General features: G+C 49.5%; 1 protein-coding gene across 3 annotated transcripts; it reads right to left on the bottom strand.

Annotated features, from left to right (window-relative positions):
- Positions 1-950: 950 nt before the first annotated feature.
- Positions 951-10,070, bottom strand: TNFAIP8L1 (TNF alpha induced protein 8 like 1). 3 transcript variants are annotated; one of them, XM_015300074.4, is made up of 2 exons: positions 7,484-10,070; positions 951-2,371 (listed from the first exon to the last, which is right to left on the bottom strand). In XM_015300074.4, the coding sequence occupies exon 2, from the start codon at positions 2,367-2,369 to the stop codon at positions 1,809-1,811; it is 561 nt and encodes a 186-aa protein (XP_015155560.1). In that variant the 5' UTR covers positions 2,370-2,371; positions 7,484-10,070; the 3' UTR covers positions 951-1,808. The 3 variants fall into 3 exon arrangements, with proteins under 3 accessions (XP_015155560.1, NP_001006343.2, XP_015155559.1); NM_001006343.2 differs by lacking the exon at positions 7,484-10,070 and adding an exon at positions 7,182-7,314; XM_015300073.4 differs by lacking the exon at positions 7,484-10,070 and adding an exon at positions 2,606-7,304.
- Positions 10,071-22,616: the final 12,546 nt, after the last annotated feature.

Genomic DNA, 22,616 nt, shown 5'->3' on the forward strand with positions numbered 1-22,616 from the left:
GCGCAGCAGCATCCATCAGCTTCGTTCCACTTTGTGTTCTCTGCATCTGCCAATACTCCACCAAGCAGTGCTGAGCTGTTAGCAGCCCTGCCTGCTCTTTGGCACATACCTGACAGTTGCAGAAAGCCCAATGGAGACAGGAACGTCTGTTCTCAAACATTACACACTGTAAAGCTGACCTCTCTGCCTTCTCCAAAGGGCCAACAACTCTGTGACTCTTGGCTGCATTCTTCCATGCACATACCTGTATATGTGCCTTACTCCACATCCCGAGCTTGCTTTGCACAATTAAATTAGCTGTGATATTTAGAGCCATGCCTATGAAATGACAGGTAGAAGCTTTATTTCTTTTTTTAATATTAAAGGCTGAAACTTACCACTCCCTCGAACTGGCAGCAGGAAGGGAGCAGTGGATGCGAGTGGCAGAGCTGTACCTGTGAGCACTGGAGACATCCCATGGAGCACAAGGAACAAGAAAGTCACCAAGATAAGGCCAGCTGACATTGTGTCGTGACTTGTCTGCTAAAAGGGCAATTTTCTATGTTCAAAGCAAAGATCAATGTTTGAAATAGTCCAAGGATGGTGCATCTGTGCTGAGAGCACAGGGCACTGTAAGGCTGCCTTTCCCTTTTGTTACTGGGGTTGTGCTTTTTTAGTTCCTGCTGTGCAGCACAGGGACTGATGCAGAGGAACGTGTGGGTGCATGCACAGGACCCCATACCTTTGGTGCTCGTTTTGCACCATGTTTTTTCCCACCCCCTGTGTTGGCTGTGCAACACTGATGTGCCAGGGAGCAGTGGTTTGAGGGGGAGGATCTTTGTTGTCATGCCAAGGAAAGGAAGAGCAGAAGCCTCAGGCACAGAGAGCAATCCTCATGCAAAGGACAAACCTAGCAAGCTAGTACCCATCGCAGTTGTTTGGTGACCATCACCAACTTTGTACGAACCACGTACCAAGCCAAACCAGTTGAGTTTATTTAAATAACTCATCAGGGCTACAGAGTTTTGTAAAAAATAACAATTAGAACTCACTTGAGGATACATCAAATGTGTGAAATAGTCGGGACAATGACAAAGGAAGGCATCCGAGTGATCACAGTGATACTGTCCACAGGAGGCTGTTGGGGGATCCCAGCTGAGCCCAGGATGAAGGAGAACGTGGGGCCACCAGGGTGCTTCCAGCCCTGAGGGACCACTGCTCACCCATACAATTGGGGATCTTTCTGATCACCAGGACTTGTGACTTGACAGGGAGGCCAAAACCCCTTCCAGCCTGCAAGGCACAGAAGTACCCTCTTAAGATGGGCACTATAAGCCTGGAGCATGGCTTGCTCCCACTGTGTTGTGGAGCTGCTGGAACCTTGCCAAAATAGAGCCATGATAATGGTATCATACCTGCTCATCAAGCGGCTGCCCATCTGCTTGGATTGGTGTTGCACACTGCCAGTCCTTGGTTTGTTTTCTATAGAAGGATTACAATAAAGTTCAAAGTGGAGAATCCAGTTGTGGCCAGTTCCTTGGACTCGGAGCTAAGAGCACTTTATGGGCAAAGGTAAACCAAGAATGTACAGCAGGAGCCCAGGGAGCCAGCAGCCCTGGAGCACCTGCAAAGGACTCAGCCAGGAACAAGGTTTGCAGATCCTGGGCACAGGATGGACAAAGTCAGGAGGTTCAGTCTTTTTATATAAAGAGGAGAAAAAGAGAGAGTTAGCATGACAGAGAAGAGGACAAAGCCCCATCATCATCAAAATGGCCGTATGTCCTGTCCTCAGGCTCACAGAATGCCGAGTCATGTTGCCACCAATGGCTTCATATGTTGTCCTCCTCCAGCATCTTGTTCACACCTTCGCAGATCCTCTTCAGGTGGGTGCGGTAGGGCTCGGCTGGCCCGTAGAGGGCCGAGAGGAACTCATAGTCTGCAAAGTGGTTAAAGACGTGGTTGATGCGGGAGTGTGACTTGGCCGTCAGGTGGCTGCTGACAGCCTGGTGCAGGAGGTCCCGGCACTCTGTCAGCACACTTGACATGACCCTGCGGTCAAACGTAAAGTCTATCTGGTGGAAGCTCACCGCTGTCATGGCCAAGGTGTGCACCTTCTTGCGGAAGCGCTCCATCACCAGCAGCTCCTCAGGACTGAACTGCCCATTGCGGTACAGCACGCCCAGCTTCATCACAATCTTGATAAGGTTTTTGATGATCTTCTGGGCCTCTTTGCGATTGTGAGTGTACTCCTTCGTGGCTCGGTAGAGCTCATCCAAGATCTCGCTGCTTGTGTCATCAATGAAGACATTGGCCACTGTCTTGGATGCCATTTTGCTCAAGAGCTTCTTCTGGGCCTGCAGGGCCAAGTTCTTGGTGCTGAAGGTGTCCATCTCTGAGGGGAAAAAGAGGCACACATGGTTCAGCCCATGTCCTGGAACCACCCCTACATCTTCTCCTCCCCGCGCACCTTGCACTAAAGGTGAGACTGGGAGCAGCTCCTCCTCAGGAGGCTCTGGGTGCCAGAGGAAAGGAGCTCACACCCCAGCTTTGGTTTGGGGATGACTTATGGGGTGTTCCTGGCTCTCTTCCCCTACTTGCTGGGATAAAACTGCAGCACAATCCCCACCTGAGTACCGCAAGACCTTCACCCTTCTTCTACCTCCCAAGATAGCCGCTGCACTGTTCACTGCAGGAAGGGCTCCTGCCCCACCACTTTACTGCCTCCTTACAACCTGACTCATTTCCTGTAGGTTGAGACAGGTGGGGCTGAGTCACCCATTGTAGCTATGTGCAGCCCTGTGTGGTGACAGCTGCTCCAGTGTGAGTATGGATGGGAGATGCAGGTTGCTTATGCAATTATCTGCATGCAGCACAGTCAGAATGGTAAAAGGAGAGCAGGGAAGGGATTGCTCTATAAATACATCACTGTTGGTCCTCTTCATCGTGGAGGGAAAAGAAATATTGAAGCTAAAGGACACTGCCAGAGTGAGAAAAAAATGGATATGAAGAGAACGGCTTCTGCTCAAAGCTTGTGATGATCACCCCATGGGATGAGCCCAGCTCCTGGCATCTCACTGCCCCTGCACACAACTGGGGCTTGAAGCACATGAAGTGAGCAAGCAGTGCTGGGGTCAGATGCCACATGCAGTGCTACGTGCAGCCCTTAGGAAAAATGTGGTGCTTTGTAGGTATTTCTTTCAATGCAAAAACACTGATTTTTGCCAGCATGAGCTTCAGACTGAGACAGAAGTGACAAAGGTGCAGAGGCTGCTTTCACAGAACTCCCTGAGTGCCAATGGCCCCATACACATGGTGCTGCCAGAGCTGAGCCCATGTCCCACGCTTACCACATGGCCCCAGCCACAATCTCAGGCCATGAGCCCGCCTGTTGGAAATGGGCTTTGTGCCCTGAATGCTTCTAGTGCTGCAGGATGCTGAGCAGGAGCAGTGCCTGTATAAATAGAGATTCCTATGCCTGAGCTCTCTGTTGGGCAACCACAGGCAATGAGCAAGTGCAAACTCCACCCACAGAGCCATTAAAAAATAGGAAGCGCCCACTCCTCCAAAACACTCAACTGCAGTTATGGGCTTTGCTTCTGCATTGGTCCTGGGGGGAAGCTTCCACATCCCAAGGATACAATCAGCTCCCAGTGGGAAATGTTATGGAATAGGGCTTTTTCCTGCTGGGAACGGTCCTGCTGACCCCTGGTCCCATTGTTGGCAGAGGGGCTGTCGCCACTATCAGTGCGTGGAAGAGTCTGCTTTGCCCCACCAAGCAGTCTGCAGACTGAAATAAACCACCAGATTTCCTTCCTGCTGCTCAAGTCTGCAGCCCTACGCTGGGCTTGTTTTTTTCCTTCTTCTTTTTAATGAAAATGCCCTTGAGACCCAGGGTCTTCCACTGAAAGAGCAGCACTGCTGTGCACTGAGCCCTGCTCTGGAAGAGAGCAGTGCAGTGTGGCCCTGACAATGAATGGTGGCTTTGCACACAGCCACTGCCATTTCTTTGGACTTTTTTCCACCCATTTTGCAGGAATCTGAACCCAACCAAGAAAAGCAGAGCTCCCTGGGAGCTCTGCAGACTCCAGCAGGACTCGAAGGCATGGCCACACCATGGGGCTCAGATGAAGGCTGCAACATCTGCACCGGGTTCTATGCCTGGACATCCTGGGGGAGCTGCAAAGATGATGCTCCAACACACCCCAAAAGCACTGCAACAGGCTCTTGCCAGGCCGGGCACATGCCAGGTCCCTGTTCCAGCTCAGGACTTCAGTTGAACACTGAAAGCTGCTCAGCTGCAGGAGCAGAAAGAGACCTGGAGATACAGGAGCAGGAGGTGCAGGAGTGGGATGGAGGAAGGAGGAGACCCTCTGTGAACAGGGATGAAAGTCTCATCTGCAGAGGAAACAAAAACCCCATTGCTGGGGTCAGGGAGGTCCCAGTCTCACACCTCACACTCACCCCACACTGGTGTCCATTTGGGTGCCAATCACCAGGTGCCCACAGCACTTCACCACATGGCCCTACTGCACTCCTAGCAGCCCCACAGTAGCTCCCATGGCAGCGGGATGAATATTTGATGCAGGAATGCAAACAAACTTCAATAATGCATGGGGCAGTGTGGATCAAGCGTGCAGAAAGGAAGGCTTGAGCTGGGAGCTCCTCCACCTCCCAGCCATGCTCTTGCCCACTCCACCACACTTCCATTCCCTCCAACACAGTCCTAAGGGCAGCATCAGCATCTTCTATTAGGGCCAATGCTAAAAGTCAACGTTTCAGGGTCACCATCTCCCTGGTTCCCCCTGTTGTGTTTGCCATACCCCTCCACTGCCACTCAGGGAGATGCATGCACTGTGCCGCTCTGCTGCTCTGCTCCCCATTGCTGCCCCTATCACTTTCCCCTGCCAACCACCAAGTGCCCAACTAACATTAATTAATTAAACCTCGCTGCTGCGCCAGATCACAGGAGAAGGGCCAGAGCCACTCGGGTGTAACCAGAGCCTGATCCCACAGTGCTCAGCTTCCCCCCCCCCCCGCTCCCAGCACATGCTGGGTGGCACAGAAGGGAGCTGGCACCTTTGGTTGTCACTGCTCTGTGTGTGTTGCCATGGGTGCACATAGCCCTGCAGGGACATGTGTGCAGAGCAGGATGAGGCCAGAGGAGAAGTACCTTGCAGCACGGGGGAAACCTTATGACCCAAAAGGGTGAGCTGGAGCACGGTGAAGGCAGGGGACAATGAACACTGGAGGGACGAATCCTGAGCCCTATGCACTGCCTCACTTGGTTGCTGCATGGTTCTGCTCTGCTGTTCTGGGACTCACTGTTGAGTTCTGGGCCATGCGGAAGCAATGCAGCAGTGCTCAGAGCTGCTCCAGCACTGCTCACAGCCCCATGCCATCCTGCTGGTGGCTGTGCTGGGGTCAGGAGCACAAGCCCAGCTCCTCAGCAGTAGCAAAAAAGAAGGGAAGAGACTACCTAAGATGACAAAATGCCTTTGGGGGTTTTTGAGCTTTTATAACCCGAAGTCCCCCCAGCAGAAAGTGTCTTGCCCATCCCTGCAGCACAGCAGAGTGGTGCACACAGGGTGCAATCACCTTGGTGCCAAGGGACCAAAGGCAGCACAGAAGGCCGGAGGGATGGAGAGAGCCAGACCACAGGTAGTCATTGCAGCACCCTGCACACACCCAGCACTGCTCATCCTGGTGCCCCTTGCCACCCAGTGGGACAGAAGCCAGGAACTACCTGGAGGAGTTGGCTCCTTTGCAACAAGTCCAGCATCTCCGAGCAGCCTGCAGGGCTGGGAAACACCTGACTTGGTCCCAAACCTGAACGGGCACCTGGGAACCCCAGTGTGCCCAGCAGCCCCAACATGTCCATGCATGGAGCTGGGTGAGGGGCTCTGACTACCAGCCCCAGCCTCAGGCATGGGAGGGGAGAGGGCTCCCACAGTGCTCCCTTCCCTGGGGACACGGCCATGGGTGCTTCTGGCACCTGGAGGGGGCCCTTGGGGAAAGCACCCCTATGCCATGCTTGGGGACCTGGTGGTGTCACCATGTCCAGGGGCCCACAGCAACAGCAGCGGGAGGAGGAGGAAGGGGTTATTTTGGAGCATCCATCTTGCTTTCTATTTTCAACGACCACTCTCTCCTGTGGCAACTTCCTTTCTCCCTCACCCGGAGGAGACAGTGGCTCAGGAAAGCGATGGGGAAGTGCAAAGCAGAGGGGGAAGCAGCAGTGCCGAGACTGCACAGCACAGTGCACACTTCCTGCCCCTGGGAGGCTGCAGCAAGGGCAAAGCTAAGTGAAGTTTTGCAGATAGACTTTATCCTGATGGAGACAGTCCTGTAATGGGGCCATTGCTGCAGCCTTCCTCCAGCAATGCTGTGCTTTGGGTCACAACCCAATGTTTGTAGCACCCTAAAAACTTCTTGTTGTATTCTGAAGCAGTCAGGACAGTTGCATCTCACACCAGTCCGGGATCCTCCCAGCCTCAGGGGTCCATCTGTGGTGCTGGGGGGGCTCTAGGCCCCTGGGAGCTGTGGCCCCACAATCCCCCCACGTGGTCAAGTTGGGGCTGCCATGGAGTGGGTGCCATGTTGGGCACCATGGCCCTCTTTGTGCAGCATGGAACAGCATATCACATCCTTCCTGGAGCCACCTCTCCCCTTTGCAGACCCTGGTTCAGCTCCCCCAGGCTGCACAATCCCTAACACCCCCACTTTGCAGGAAGATGAGGTCCAAAGCACGCTCCTTCAGCAGCAGCAGTGAACCCCTCTCCTCTTTGCCACTGTCCCACATTTTACCCAGAGGGGAAGCAGAGGCACAGACCCACACAAGACCCAGCTGCCTCATCAGCACGTCCCACCAAACGGCGCCTCACCGTGGCCCTCAGACCCACACTCGTGCCCTTGGACCCCTCCGGGACCCCCCACTTCCCTCACTGTGCCAGCACACAGCCTCGGAGCAGCCCGGAGCCGTTCCGTTCTCCCGGCGCAGAGATCCAACCCCCTACCACCCGACCGCGCTCAGAGCCCTCGGGCGCTCAGAGCCCACTTTTCCCACCCGGACAGGGGAAGTTGCTGCCGGTGCCGCCGTTCCCGGCCGGGGAGCACAGAGCCGCGGTTCGGGCAGAATCTCTCGGTATGCAGCCCGCCGCGGGGCCGAAAACAGGGGCAGTGAGCCCCGCGCTTGCAGCCCTTACCTGCACCGGGGCCACAGGGGCTCCTCCGGTGGGACGGGGTGTTTATTTTCCCCGGGGCCTCTTCGTGCCCGGACACAACGGCGCTGCACAGGTGCCCCGTATACCGCCGTGCCCGGTGCCCCCGGGCTGCTCCGGACCGAGAGGGGCCGAGCGCGGCTGCAGCGGGGGCGGTGCCCACCGGCGGTGCTGGCCAATGGTGGCGCGAGGCTTGCTACGAAGCTGCCAATAGGAGCGGGGCGGGGGAGCACCGAGGGGGCTTCCGTCTCGCCCCGGGGTCATGGGCATCGGCACCTGGGGCTCACCTCGATCCGTGGGGTCTATTATCCCATCCCAATGAGCTCCGTGGCTGGTGGTAGAGTGAGGTGCATCAGCCGGGACCTGACGAACACTCCTGAACCCCAGTGGCCGTTTGCTTCATCCTCACTCAGTATAATGCAGTCTGCACCACTTGAGCATTCTGACCGCAAGTATTCTGTTCCCGTTTTGTCTGGTTCTCTCCTATATCTCCCTTACAAATTTGTCAGTGGTAACAGATGCCAGGGCATAGTTCTCAGAGCACATTGTGGCCGACCACCCCATGGTCCTACGGTTCTTTCTGTTTTTATGGCAGATCTGGCTTTGTATTTATAGGAAACAAAGGATTGTGCTCTACCGGACCACTTTGTCAGGATCACCCTGGATATCTCCATCCCAGTTGTCTGGGGATGCTATTAGTTTCCTAATCTGTATGATACCCAAACTCCCCACCCCTCTTCCTTCCATCCCCTGACCCCCATTCAATAGCTAGCTCTGCAGCCATGGGACCCAACAGTGTGATGAGGCAAGGTCTCTGCTGAATTCTGGGACTGGCACAGAGAGGTTCTATGACTGATGTGGATCTTCCTGACTGGAGTACTTGGTGAGTTTCCCCAGAGCTGCTGAACATGCAGGCCATCAACGTACTTTGCGTCACCGTGTCTCACGGCTTCAGGTGTCATATCATAGACTCCTTAGAGTTGGAAGGGACCATTTATGATGATCTAGTCCAACTCCCACACAATGAACAAGGACATCCACAGCTAGATCAGGTTGCCCAGAACCTGATCCAGCCTCACACTGAAAGGGACAGGGCATCCACCACATCTCTGGGCAACCTGTTCCACTGCCTCACCACCCTCACTGTAAAATATATTTTCCTTATATCTAACCTAAATTTTCCCTTGTTCTTTCCTTTAGCACCCCTTTAGGTATTGAAAGGCTGTTACCAGGTCACCTCAGAGCCTTCACTTCTCCAGGCTGAACAGCCCCAGCTCTCTTAGCCTGTCCTTGTAGGAGAGGTGTTCGATCCCTTGGTTCACTTCTTTATGGCCATCCTCTGGTTGTGCTCCAACAGGTCCATGTCTCTTCTGCACTGAGGACTCTCCATCTTGATGCAGTACTCCAGGTGAAGCCTCTTCAGCACAGAGCAGAGGGGCAGGATCACCTCCCTTCACCTGCTGACCACGCTTCTTTTGATGCAGCCCAGGATATGGTTGGTTTTCTTGTCTGGGAGGGCACATTGCTGGCTCTCTCTGGCTTTCTTCCCTTCTTAAAAATGGGTGTGATGCTGCCTTTTTTCCAGTTGCTCAGGGAGGCACTATTTTTGATCTAATGCATCAGCTTCCTCAAATTCAGTCCAATTGAAATTCTCTGCTGTCTATTTACAAGGACTTCCAACAGACTGCAAGCTTGGGCTTTACAGGCCAGCGGTGGAGCCAACAGGAAGGCCTCTGGATTTTCAAAAAGGACCAAGAAGTCTGATAATCAGGTGCTTTGTTTGATGTTTTTACTGGCTGTCTTACTTAAGGATTCTGTCAGTCCACAGGCACGTTTGGTTGGTTTGGCTGGAGCTTTGGAGCTTGGTGCTTATGACTTCAGTTCTTTATGACACAGAGCCGTGCCACGTGCTGCCTAGACCAAATACACGTATTATTGGGGGAGATTACTCTGTGCATTGTACTTTTTAAAATGCTTTTAAAGTGTGAGGATGGTATCTGCCTTCAAACAGGTAACGTCTAAAAGACATTTTTCTTTTTTCTTGTAGCAGTCGTTCAGGGAAATGTGGATACTGTCTTCTCTGCTGCTATGTTTCCCATAGCGGTATTGTAGGAATGGCTTCTGTCATTGATTGCTTACTTGCTTATTTTCAGTACTGACAGAAACCTATCATTCTTTTTCTCCTGCCTACGTAGAACTCCCTTTGTTTCCTCTGTAGTTTTGAGTTGTTCTCTGGAATAGAACATACAGATGGATCTAGAATAGTTGCCAAAGAGGTGTCTGCGGGCAAACAGTGCTGGATTTCCCAAATGGAGTTCCTTGCCCCCTTGCAAAGCGTTCCTGTATTATTCTTATATAGCGTTGTATGTTACTGCTGTACCGAGATTTTTATTACAAATCCATTGTCTGTTTCCCAGAGGTGATGCTGAGAAGCTTGCCTCATGATGACTTATGCATACCTCGTGCTTCATATTAATTCTTCCTTTGGGTCAAAAGTAGACCGAAATCCTTGAAACTGTGCCTGGGAATCCCACTGCTAGTAAAAGGGTTCAGCTGCGGTGCCCATGGTCAGCACGCCCTGCAGCAGATCCTGGCACCAGTAGTGAATGAAGGAACTAATGACAAATCGCTGGATATTGAGACCAACCCAGTGAATATTTCCAAGCCTTGGGTGAGCTGGACAGAATCTCAGAGTGGAGAGGGCAGGTACGGAAGCTGTTACTGCTATGTTTCTTGTAAGATTTGCACAGCTATTTTGCGCTGCTCTGTTAATCCTTCCAAGCCATCCTTGGCTTCACTGCCCTCATCTGTCCGATTGATACAATGTTTTTTCATCACCTCAAATGTTGGCTGGGGAAAAAAAAAAAAAAAAAAAAAAAAAGTGTAATAATATTTAAGCAGGTATTTAAGATATTTATTTATTTACAGGTATTCATAAGCACTTAGCACGGGTTTGGTGGGTTTGTCGAAATTTTCCTTGTTTTTTTTCGTCGTCTCCCCTTCTCCCCCCTTCCTCCTCTGTGTTTTTTTTTCCTCTGCCATCAAAAGAAAGAGAAAAGCGAATCCGCGCCGCCCTCCCCGGCGATGCGGTCAAGCCAGTCGGGGAAGTTGTTTCCGCGGTCTCTGGTGCCCCCGAGTGGCCAATTGGTGGAATTGCGGCCGTGTTTGATGCCGAAGGCAGCCAAACGCATGCGCGCAGGCACGCGGAAGTGGTTTAGGTAGTCTCCAGTCGATCTGCGCAGCTAATCCACAGATCTTAATTACACTTAGTCCTCCAGGCAATGGTGCGCATGCGCCATGAAGCTTATCAATAGCATCTGTTTCTACGAAGCCCTGAGGTGCGGGCGGTCAGTCAATTCTTGGACCTTCGGCTCAGAGGTACTTTACTCTCTTCCAATTCTGAGTGCTCCATGTCTATTTGCTACGGCGTTTTGACACCCGAGCCTGCCCCGGGAACAGTGTACCCCGCGCTCGTCGCATGCGTAACAAGGAGTCCAAAAAACTGCATGCGTAGGTGTGTACCCGAAAATGCGCATTCGAAATAAAGTATGCACGGTGCCGCACACGCAGTTCTCTTTGGGGGCTGGCGTGCGCCCGGTACTATCTCGGGACCTGGCGCACGCGCAGTGCTTTCTCGGGGGCTGGCATGCACGCAGTGCTTAATCGAGGGATGGCGCACGCGCAGTGCGTTCTCAAAGCTGGAGCACGCGCAGTGCACCCTCGAGGCCGGCGCACGTGCATTGCAGTCACACGAGATGGCGCACGCGCAGTACTCCCTCGGGGCAGGCGCACGCGCAGTGCTTTCTCCGGGACTGGCGCACGCGCAGTGCTGGCTCGGAGCTGCCGCATGCGCAGTACTTAATCGGAGCCCGCGCATGCACAGTGCATCCTCGAAGAATGCGCACGCGCAGTGAGTCGTCGGGGGGGGGGGGGTGGCGCATGCGCAGTGCTTCCTCGGGGCTGGCGCACGCGCATTGCAGTAACAGGAGCTAGCGCACGCGCAGTGCCGTCTCGGGCGGTGGCGCACGCGCAGTGCTTAATCGAGGGCTTGCGCACGCGTAGTGCTGTCTTGGAGATGGCGCACGCGCAGTGATTAATCGGAGAAAGGCGCATGCGCAGTGCTTTCTCAGAGATGGCGCATGCGCAGAGCATCCTCGCAAAACGCGCACGCGCAGTGCGTTCTCGGAGCTGACGCACGCGCAGTGCTGTCTTGAAGATGGCGCACGCGCAGTGCTTCCTTGGAGATGGCACACGCGCAGTGCTGGCTCGGAGCTGGCGCATGCGCAGTGCTTAATCGAAGCTGGCGCATGCGCATTGCATCCTCGCAGAATGCGCACGTGCAGTGCGTTCTCGGGGACGGCGCACGCGCAGTTCTTAATTAGAGGATAGCGCAAGCGCAGTGCTTTCTCGGCGCTGCCGCATGCGCAACGCATAATCACAAAATCCGCACGCGCAGTGCGGTCTCGGAGCAGGCGCATGCGCAGTGCTCCGTTGGGGCTGGCGCACGCGCAGTGCTGGCTCGGAGCTGCCGCATGCGCAGTACTTAATCGGAGCCCGCGCATGCACAGTGCATCCTCGAAGAATGCGCACGCGCAGTGAGTGGCCGGGGGGGGGGGGGGGTGGCGCATGCGCAGTGCTTCCTTGGGGCTGGCGCACGCGCATTGCAGTAACAGGAGCTAGCGCATGCGCAGTGCTGTCTCGGGCGGTGGCGCACGCGCAGTGCTTAATCGAGGGCTTGCGCACGCGTAGTGCTGTCTTGGAGATGGCGCACGCGCAGTGATTAATCGGAGAAAGGCACATGCGCAGTGCGTTCTCGGAGCTGACGCACGCGCAGTGCTGTCTTGAAGATGGCGCACGCGCAGTGCTTCCTTGGAGATGGCACACGCGCAGTGCTGGCTCGGAGCTGGCGCATGCGCAGTGCTTAATCGAAGCTGGCGCATGCGCATTGCATCCTCGCAGAATGCGCACGTGCAGTGCGTTCTCGGGGACGGTGCATGCGCAGTTCTTAATTAGAGGATAGCGCAAGCGCAGTGCTTTCTCGGCGCTGCCGCATGCGCAACGCATAATCACAAAATCCGCAGGCGCAGTGCGGTCTCGGAGCAGGCGCATGCGCAGTGCTCCCTTGGGGCTGGCGCACGCGCAATGCTTTCTCCGGGGCTGGCGCACGCGCAGTGCTGGCTCGGAGCTGGCGCATGCGCAGTGCTTTCTCGGGGACTGGCGCATGCGCAGAGCATCCTCGCACGACGCGCACGCGCAGTGCGTTCTCGGAGCTGACGCAGGCGCGCTGCTTCCTAGGGGCTGGCGCACGCGCAGTGCTGTCTTGGAGATGGCACACGCGCAGTGCATTCTCGAGGCTGGCGCATGTGCAGTGCGTTCTCGGTCCTGGCGCACGCGCAGTGATAAAATAGAGGCTGACGCACGCACAGTGCTTTCTCGTGTCAGTCGCACGCGCAGTGCTTTCTTGGAGATAGAGCACGCGCAGTGCTGTCTCGTAGCTGGAGCATGCGCAGTGCTTTCTCGGAGCGGGCGCATGTGAAGTAAATCCTCGCAGCACACGCACGCGCACTGCGGTCTTGGAGCTGGCGCATGCACAGTGTAGTCTCACAGCACGCGCATGCGCAGTGCGTTCTCGGAGCAGGCGCACGCGTAGTTCTCGGGGCTGGCAGTCGCGCAGTACTTCCATGGAGCGGGTGCATGCTCAGTGATCTCTAGCAGCTGGCGCATATGCAGGGTTTTCTCAGAAATGGCGCATGCGCAGTGCTCCCTCAAGGCTGGTGCTTGCGCAGTGCTTCCTTGGAGCGAGCATATACAAAGTGCTTCCTTGCAGCGAGCGAACGCGCAGTGCATTCCCGGAGCTGGCGCACGCGCAATACATTATGAAGGGCTGGCGCACGCACAATGCGTTCTCAGAGCAAGCAAATGTGCAGTGCTTTATCGGGGATGGCGCATGCTCAGTGCTTCCTGAGAGTGTGCGCACGCTCAGTGCATCCTAGAACAGGCACATGCACAGTGTTTTCTTGAAGCTGGCGTTCGCACGGTGCTTTCTCAAACTGGCACATGTGTAGTGCTTTCTCAGAGAGGGCACAAAAGCAGTGCTTATGCAAAGCGGAAGCATTCAGAGTACTCTCAGATCTGATGCATTCATAGGGCTTTCTCAGGAATGGTACATGTGCAGTATTTTATTGGAGCTGGCACACGCATAGTGCTTTCCTGGAGTTGGCGCACGCGCAGTGCTTTCTTAGAGTGAGTGTATGCACATAGAATACTCGGAGAGAGCACAAGAGCACTGTTTCCTCGCATAAAGGATTTCCAGAAAAAAAATGTGTGATACTGAATAAACTCAGAAATTTCGAAAACAAAATGTGAGATTTTCTGAATAAATGGAGCATTTTCCAAGAAAAAACGTGTGATTTTCAGAAAAATGGGTGAGTCTTGAAGACAAAATGCATGCTTTGCAGATTCAATGGGGGATACTGAAAAAGAAAATGCGAGAATTTCGGGTTAAATGGAAGATTTTCGAAGAGAAAACGCATGATTTTCGCTTAAATGGGGGATTTCCGAAAAAAAAAAAGTGAGATTTTTGGGCTAAATGCAAGATTCTTGAAGAGAAAAATGCGTGATTTTCGCTTAAATGGGGGACTAACCATGAGAAAATGGTTGATTTCCAGGTGAAATGGTAGACTTTTGAAGAGAAAACGCGTGATTTTCGGGTTAAAAAGGGGATTCTAGAAGAGAAAAAATGTGATTTTCAGGTAAAATGGGGGATTTTCAATAAGAAAACGCGTGATTTTCGCTTAAATGGGGGATTTGCGAAGAGAAAACGCGTGATTTTAGAGTAAAATGGGGGATTCTCGAAGAGAAAACGCGTGATTTTTGGGTTAAATGGGGGATTTGCGAAGAGAAAACACGTGATTTTTGAGTTAAATGGGGGATTTACGAAGAGAAATTGCGTCATTTTCGGTTAAAGGGGGGATTCTGGAAGAGAAAAAGCGTGATTTTCAAGATAAATGGGGAATTTACGAAGAGAAAACACGTGATTTTCGGGATAAATGGGGGAATCCCGAAGAGAAAACGCGTGATTTTTGCATAAATGGGGGATTCCTGAAGAGAAAAGGCGTGATTTTCAGGTTAAAAGGAAGATTTCCAAAGAGAAAATGCATGAATTTCGGGTTAAATGGAGGATTCTCGAAGAGAAAATGTGTGATTTTCGCTTAAATGGGGGATTCTCGAAGAGAAAATGCGTGATTTTTGCTTAAATGGGGACTCTCGAAGAGAAAATGTGTGATTTTCGCTTAAATGGAGGATTCTCGAAGAGAAAATGCGTGATTTTTGCTTAAATGGGGACTCTCGAAGAGAAAACACATGATTTTCACTTAAATGGAGGATTCTCGAATAGAAAATGCGTGATTTTTCGGGTTAAATGGGGGATTTGCGAAGAGAAAACGCGTGATTTTCGATTAAATGGGGGATGTGCGAAGAGAAAACGCGTGATTTTTGGGTTAAATCGGGGATTTGCGAAGAGAAAATGCGTGATTTTTGCTTAAATGGGGGATTTGCGAAGAGAAAACGTGTGTTTTTCGGGTTCAATGGGGGATTCTCGAAGAGAAAACGTGTGATTTTCGGGTTAAATGGGGGATTCTCGAAGAGAAAACGCGTGATTTTTGGGTTAAATGGGGGATTTGCGAAGCGAATACGCGTGATTTTCGCTTAAATGGGGGATTTGCGAAGAGAAAACGCGTGATTTTCGCTTAAATGGGGGATTCTCAAAGAGAAAACGCGTGATTTTCGGGTTAAATGGGGGATTTGCGACGAGGAAAACGCGTGATTTTTGCTTAAATGGGGGATTTGCAAAGAGAAAACGCGTGATTTTCGGGTTAAATGGGGGATTCTCAAAGAGAAAACGCGTGATTTTTGGTTAAATGGGGGATTCTCGAAGAGAAAACGCGTGATTTTTGCATAAATGGGGGATTTGCGAAGAGAAAACGCGTGGTTTTCGGGTTAAATGGGGGATTTGCGAAGAGAAAACGCGTGATTTTCGGGTTAAATCGGGGATTTGCGAAGAGAAAACGCGTGATGTTCGCTTAAATGGGGGATTTGCGAAGAGAAAACGCGTGATTTTCGCTAAAATGGGGGATTTGCGAAGAGAAAACGCGTGATTTTTCGCTTAAATGGGGGATTTGCGAAGAGAAAACGTGTGATTTTCGCTTAAATGGGAGATTTGCAAAGAGAAAATGCGTGATTTTCGGGTTAAATGGAAAATTCTCGAAGAGAAAACGCGTGATTTTTGCTTAAATGGGGGATTTGCGAAGAGAAAACGCGTGATTTTTGCTTAAATGGGGGATTTGCGAAGAGAAAATGCGTGATTTTTAAGTTAAAGTGGGGATTCTAAAGAGGAAACGCGTGATTTTTGGGTTAAATGGGGGATTTGCGAAGAGAAAACGCGTGATTTTCGCTTAAATGGGGGATTCTCGAAGAGAAAACGCATGATTTTTGGGTTAAATGGGGGATTCTCGAAGAGAAAACGCGTTATTTTCGGCTTAAATGGGGGATTTGCGAAGAGAAAACGCATGATTTTCGCTTAAATGGGGGATTTGCGAAGAGAAAACGCGTGATTTTTGGTTAAATGGGGGATTTGCGAAGAGAAAACGCGTGATTTTTGCTTAAATGGGGGATTTGCGAAGAGAAAACGTGTGTTTTTCGGGTTCAATGGGGGATTCTCGAAGAGAAAACGCGTGATTTTCGGGTTAAATGGGGGATTTGCGAAGAGAAAACGCGTGATTTTCACTTAAATGGGGGATTCTCGAAGAGAAAACGCGTGATTTTCGGGTAACATGGGGGATTTGCGAAGAGAAAACGCGTGATTTTTGCTTAAATGGGGGATTTGCGACGAGAAAACGCGTGATTTTTGCTTAAATGGGGGATTTGCGAAGAGAAAACGCGTGATTTTCGGGTTAAATGGGGGATTTGCGAAGAGAAAACGCGTGATGTTCGCTTAAATGGGGGATTTGCGAAGAGAAAACGCGTGATTTTCGCTAAAATGGGGGATTTGCGAAGAGAATACGCGTGATTTTTCGCTTAAATGGGGGATTTGCGAAGAGAAAACGCGTGATTTTCGCTTAAATGGGGGATTTGCGAAGAGAAAACGTGTGATTTTCGCTTAAATGGGAGATTTGCAAAGAGAAAATGCGTGATTTTCCCTTAAATGGAAAATTCTCGAAGAGAAAACGCGTGATTTTCGGGTTAAATGGGGGATTTGCGAAGAGAAAACGCGTGATTTTTGCTTAAATGGGGGATTTGCGAAGAGAAAATGCGTGATTTTTAAGTTAAAGTGGGGATTCTAAAGAGGAAACGCGTGATTTTCGGGTTAAATGGGGGATTTGCGAAGAGAAAACGCGTGATTTTCGCTTAAATGGGGGATTCTCGAAGAGAAAACGCATGATTTTTGGGTTAAATGGGGGATTCTCGAAGAGAAAACGCGTTATTTTCGGCATAAATGGGGGATTTGCGAAGAGAAAACGCATGATTTTCGCTTAAATGGGGGATTTGCGAAGAGAAAACGCGTGATTTTCGCTTAAATGGGGGATTTGCGAAGAGAAAACGCGTGATTTTTGCTTAAATGGGGGATTTGCGAAGAGAAAACGTGTGTTTTTCGGGTTCAATGGGGGATTCTCGAAGAGAAAACGCGTGATTTTCGGGTTAAATGGGGGATTTGCGAAGAGAAAACGCGTGATTTTCACTTAAATGGGGGATTCTCGAAGAGAAAACGCGTGATTTTCGGGTAACATGGGGGATTTGTGAAGAGAAAACGCGTGATTTTTGCTTAAATGGGGGATTTGCGAAGAGAAAACGCGTGATTTTTGTTTAAATGGGGGATTTGCGAAGAGAAAACGCGTGATTTTCGGGTTAAATGGGGGATTTGCAAAGAGAAAACACTTGATTTTCGGGTTAAATGGGGGATTTGCGAAGAGAAAACGCGTGATTTTCGGGTTAAATGGGGGATTTGCGAAGAGAAAACGCGTGATGTTCGCTTAAATGGGGGATTTGCGAAGAGAAAACGCGTGATTTTCGCTTAAATGGGGGATTTGCGAAGAGAAAACGCGTGATTTTTCGCTTAAATGGGGGATTTGCGAAGAGAAAACGCGTGATTTTCGGGTTAAATGGGGGATTTGCGAAGAGAAAACGCGTGATTTTCGCTTAAATGGGAGATTTGCAAAGAGAAAATGCGTGATTTTCCCTTAAATGGAAAATTCTCGAAGAGAAAACGCGTGATTTTCGGGTTAAATGGGGGATTTGCGAAGAGAAAACGCGTGATTTTCGCTTAAATGGGGGATTCTCGAAGAGAAAACGCATGATTTTTGGGTTAAATGGGGGATTCTCGAAGAGAAAACGCGTTATTTTCAGCTTAAATGGGGGATTTGCGAAGAGAAAACGCATGATTTTCGCTTAAATGGGGGATTTGCGAAGAGAAAACGCGTGATTTTCGGTTAAATGGGGGATTTGCGAAGAGAAAACGCGTGATTTTTGCTTAAATGGGGGATTCTCGAAGAGAAAACGCGTGTTTTTCGGGTTCAATGGGGGATTCTCGAAGAGAAAACGCGTGATTTTCGGGTTAAATGGGGGATTTGCGAAGAGAAAACGCGTGATTTTCACTTAAATGGGGGATTCTCGAAGAGAAAACGCGTGATTTTCGCTTAAATGGGGGATTTGCGAAGAGAAAACGCGTGATTTTTGCTTAAATGGGGGATTTGTGAAGAGAAAACGCGTGATTTTCGCTTAAATGGGGGATTTGCGAAGAGAAAACGCGTGATTTTCGGGTTAAATGGGGGATTTGCGAAGAGAAAATATGTGATTTTTGGGTTAAATGGGGGATTTGCGAAGAGAAAACGCGTGATTTTCGCTTAAATGGGGGATTTGTGAAGAGAAAACGCGTGATTTTCGGGTTAAATGGGGGATTTGCGAAGAGAAAACGCGTGATTTTCGGGTTAACTGGGGGATTTGCGAAGAGAAAACGCGTGATTTTCGGTTAAATGGGGGATTTGCGAAGAGAAAACGCGTGATTTTTGCTTAAATGGGGGATTTGCGAAGAGAAAACGTGTGTTTTTCGGGTTCAATGGGGGATTCTCGAAGAGAAAACGCGTGATTTTCGGGTTAAATGGGGGATTTGCGAAGAGAAAACGCGTGATTTTCACTTAAATGGGGGATTCTCGAAGAGAAAACGCGTGATTTTCGGGTAACATGGGGGATTTGCGAAGAGAAAACGCGTGATTTTTGCTTAAATGGGGGATTTGCGACGAGAAAACGCGTGATTTTCGGGTTAAATGGGGGATTTGCAAAGAGAAAACGCGTGATTTTCGGGTTAAATGGGGGATTTGCGAAGAGAAAACGCGTGATTTTCGGGTTAAATGGGGGATTTGCGAAGAGAAAACGCGTGATGTTCGCTTAAATGGGGGATTTGCGAAGAGAAAACGCGTGATTTTCGCTTAAATGGGGGATTTGCGAAGAGAAAACGCGTGATTTTTCGCTTAAATGGGGGATTTGCGAAGAGAAAACGCGTGATTTTCGGGTTAAATGGGGGATTTGCGAAGAGAAAACGCGTGATTTTCGCTTAAATGGGAGATTTGCAAAGAGAAAACGCGTGATTTTCGATTAAATGGGGGATGTGCGAAGAGAAAACGCGTGATTTTTGGGTTAAATCGGGGATTTGCGAAGAGAAAATGCGTGATTTTTGCTTAAATGGGGGATTTGCGAAGAGAAAACGCGTGATTTTCGGGTTAAATGGGGGATTCTCGAAGAGAAAACGTGTGATTTTCGGGTTAAATGGGGGATTCTCGAAGAGAAAACGCGTGATTTTTGGGTTAAATGGGGGATTTGCGAAGCGAATACGCGTGATTTTCGCTTAAATGGGGGATTTGCGAAGAGAAAACGCGTGATTTTCGCTTAAATGGGGGATTCTCAAAGAGAAAACGCGTGATTTTCGGGTTAAATGGGGGATTTGCGACGAGAAAACGCGTGATTTTTGCTTAAATGGGGGATTTGCAAAGAGAAAACGCGTGATTTTCGGGTTAAATGGGGGATTCTCAAAGAGAAAACGCGTGATTTTTGGTTAAATGGGGGATTCTCGAAGAGAAAACGCGTGATTTTTGCATAAATGGGGGATTTGCGAAGAGAAAACGCGTGGTTTTCGGGTTAAATGGGGGATTTGCGAAGAGAAAACGCGTGATTTTCGCTTAAATGGGGGATTTGCGAAGAGAAAACGCGTGATGTTCGCTTAAATGGGGGATTTGCGAAGAGAAAACGCGTGATTTTCGCTAAAATGGGGGATTTGCGAAGAGAATACGCGTGATTTTTCGCTTAAATGGGGGATTTGCGAAGAGAAAACGTGTGATTTTCGCTTAAATGGGAGATTTGCAAAGAGAAAATGCGTGATTTTCGGGTTAAATGGAAAATTCTCGAAGAGAAAACGCGTGATTTTTGCTTAAATGGGGGATTTGCGAAGAGAAAACGCGTGATTTTTGCTTAAATGGGGGATTTGCGAAGAGAAAATGCGTGATTTTTAAGTTAAAGTGGGGATTCTAAAGAGGAAACGCGTGATTTTCGGGTTAAATGGGGGATTTGCGAAGAGAAAACGCGTGATTTTCGCTTAAATGGGGGATTCTCGAAGAGAAAACGCATGATTTTTGGGTTAAATGGGGGATTCTCGAAGAGAAAACGCGTGATTTTCGGCTTAAATGGGGGATTTGCGAAGAGAAAACGCATGATTTTCGCTTAAATGGGGGATTTGCGAAGAGAAAACGCGTGATTTTTGGTTAAATGGGGGATTTGCGAAGAGAAAACGCGTGATTTTTGCTTAAATGGGGGATTTGCGAAGAGAAAACGTGTGTTTTTCGGGTTCAATGGGGGATTCTCGAAGAGAAAACGCGTGATTTTCGGGTTAAATGGGGGATTTGCGAAGAGAAAACGCGTGATTTTCACTTAAATGGGGGATTCTCGAAGAGAAAACGCGTGATTTTCGGGTAACATGGGGGATTTGCGAAGAGAAAACGCGTGATTTTTGCTTAAATGGGGGATTTGCGACGAGAAAACGCGTGATTTTTGCTTAAATGGGGGATTTGCGAAGAGAAAACGCGTGATTTTCGGGTTAAATGGGGGATTTGCGAAGAGAAAACGCTTGATTTTCGGGTTAAATGGGGGATTTGCGAAGAGAAAACGCGTGATTTTCGGGTTAAATGGGGGATTTGCGAAGAGAAAACGCGTGATGTTCGCTTAAATGGGGGATTTGCGAAGAGAAAACGCGTGATTTTCGCTAAAATGGGGGATTTGCGAAGAGAATACGCGTGATTTTTCGCTTAAATGGGGGATTTGCGAAGAGAAAACGCGTGATTTTCGCTTAAATGGGGGATTTGCGAAGAGAAAACGTGTGATTTTCGCTTAAATGGGAGATTTGCAAAGAGAAAATGCGTGATTTTCCCTTAAATGGAAAATTCTCGAAGAGAAAACGCGTGATTTTCGGGTTAAATGGGGGATTTGCGAAAAGAAAACGCGTGATTTTTGCTTAAATGGGGGATTTGCGAAGAGAAAATGCGTGATTTTTAAGTTAAAGTGGGGATTCTAAAGAGGAAACGCGTGATTTTCGGGTTAAATGGGGGATTTGCGAAGAGAAAACGCGTGATTTTCGCTTAAATGGGGGATTCTCGAAGAGAAAACGCATGATTTTTGGGTTAAATGGGGGATTCTCGAAGAGAAAACGCGTTATTTTCGGCTTAAATGGGGGATTTGCGAAGAGAAAACGCATGATTTTCGCTTAAATGGGGGATTTGCGAAGAGAAAACGCGTGATTTTCGCTTAAATGGGGGATTTGCGAAGAGAAAACGCGTGATTTTCGCTTAAATGGGGGATTTGCGAAGAGAAAACGTGTGATTTTCGGCTTAAATGGGGGATTCTCGAAGAGAAAACGCGTGATTTTCGGGTTAAATGGGGGATTTGCGAAGAGAAAACGCGTGATTTTCACTTAAATGGGGGATTCTCGAAGAGAAAACGCGTGATTTTCGGGTAAAATGGGGGATTTGCGAAGAGAAAACGCGTGATTTTTGCTTAAATGGGGGATTTGCGAAGAGAAAACGCGTGATTTTGCTTAAATGGGGGATTTGCGAAGAGAAAACGCGTGATTTTCGGGTTAAATGGGGGATTTGCGAAGAGAAAACGCGTGATTTTCGGGTTAAATGGGGGATTTGCGAAGAGAAAACGCGTGATGTTCGCTTAAATGGGGGATTTGCGAAGAGAAAACGCGTGATTTTCGCTTAAATGGTGGATTTGCGAAGAGAAAACGCGTGATTTTTCGCTTAAATGGGGGATTTGCGAAGAGAAAACGCGTGATTTTCGGGTTAAATGGGGGATTTGCGAAGAGAAAACGCGTGATTTTCGCTTAAATGGGAGATTTGCAAAGAGAAAATGCGTGATTTTCCCTTAAATGGAAAATTCTCGAAGAGAAAACGCGTGATTTTTGCTTAAATGGGGGATTTGCGAAGAGAAAATGCGTGATTTTTAAGTTAAAGTGGGGATTCTAAAGAGGAAACGCGTGATTTTCGGGTTAAATGGGGGATTTGCGAAGAGAAAACGCGTGATTTTCGCTTAAATGGGGGATTCTCGAAGAGAAAACGCATGATTTTTGGGTTAAATGGGGGATTCTCGAAGAGAAAACGCGTTATTTTCGGCTTAAATGGGGGATTTGCGAAGAGAAAACGCATGATTTTCGCTTAAATGGGGGATTTGCGAAGAGAAAACGCGTGATTTTCGCTTAAATGGGGGATTTGCGAAGAGAAAACGCGTGATTTTTGCTTAAATGGGGGATTCTCGAAGAGAAAACGCGTGTTTTTCGGGTTCAATGGGGGATTCTCGAAGAGAAAACGCGTGATTTTCGGGTTAAATGGGGGATTTGCGAAGAGAAAACGCGTGATTTTCACTTAAATGGGGGATTCTCGAAGAGAAAACGCGTGATTTTCGCTTAAATGGGGGATTTGCGAAGAGAAAACGCGTGATTTTTGCTTAAATGGGGGATTTGTGAAGAGAAAACGCGTGATTTTCGCTTAAATGGGGGATTTGCGAAGAGAAAACGCGTGATTTTCGCTTAAATGGGGGATTTGCGAAGAGAAAACGCGTGATTTTCGGTTAAATGGGGGATTTGCGAAGAGAAAACACGTGATTTTTGCTTAAATGGGGGATTTGCGAAGAGAAAACGTGTGTTTTTCGGGTTCAATGGGGGATTCTCGAAGAGAAAACGCGTGATTTTTGCTTAAATGGGGGATTTGCGAAGAGAAAACGCGTGATTTTCACTTAAATGGGGGATTCTCGAAGAGAAAACGCGTGATTTTCGGGTAACATGGGGGATTTGCGAAGAGAAAACGCGTGATTTTTGCTTAAATG

Source organism: Gallus gallus, chromosome 28 (assembly GCF_016699485.2).
Source record: "Gallus gallus isolate bGalGal1 chromosome 28, bGalGal1.mat.broiler.GRCg7b, whole genome shotgun sequence".
NCBI classification, from domain to species: domain Eukaryota; kingdom Metazoa; phylum Chordata; class Aves; order Galliformes; family Phasianidae; genus Gallus; species Gallus gallus.

What these genes read in the sequence shown, in the direction of transcription:
- TNFAIP8L1 (XM_015300074.4), bottom strand. Translation starts at nt 2,369, where the DNA reads ATGGACACCTTCAGCACCAAGAACTTGGCCCTGCAGGCCCAGAAGAAG.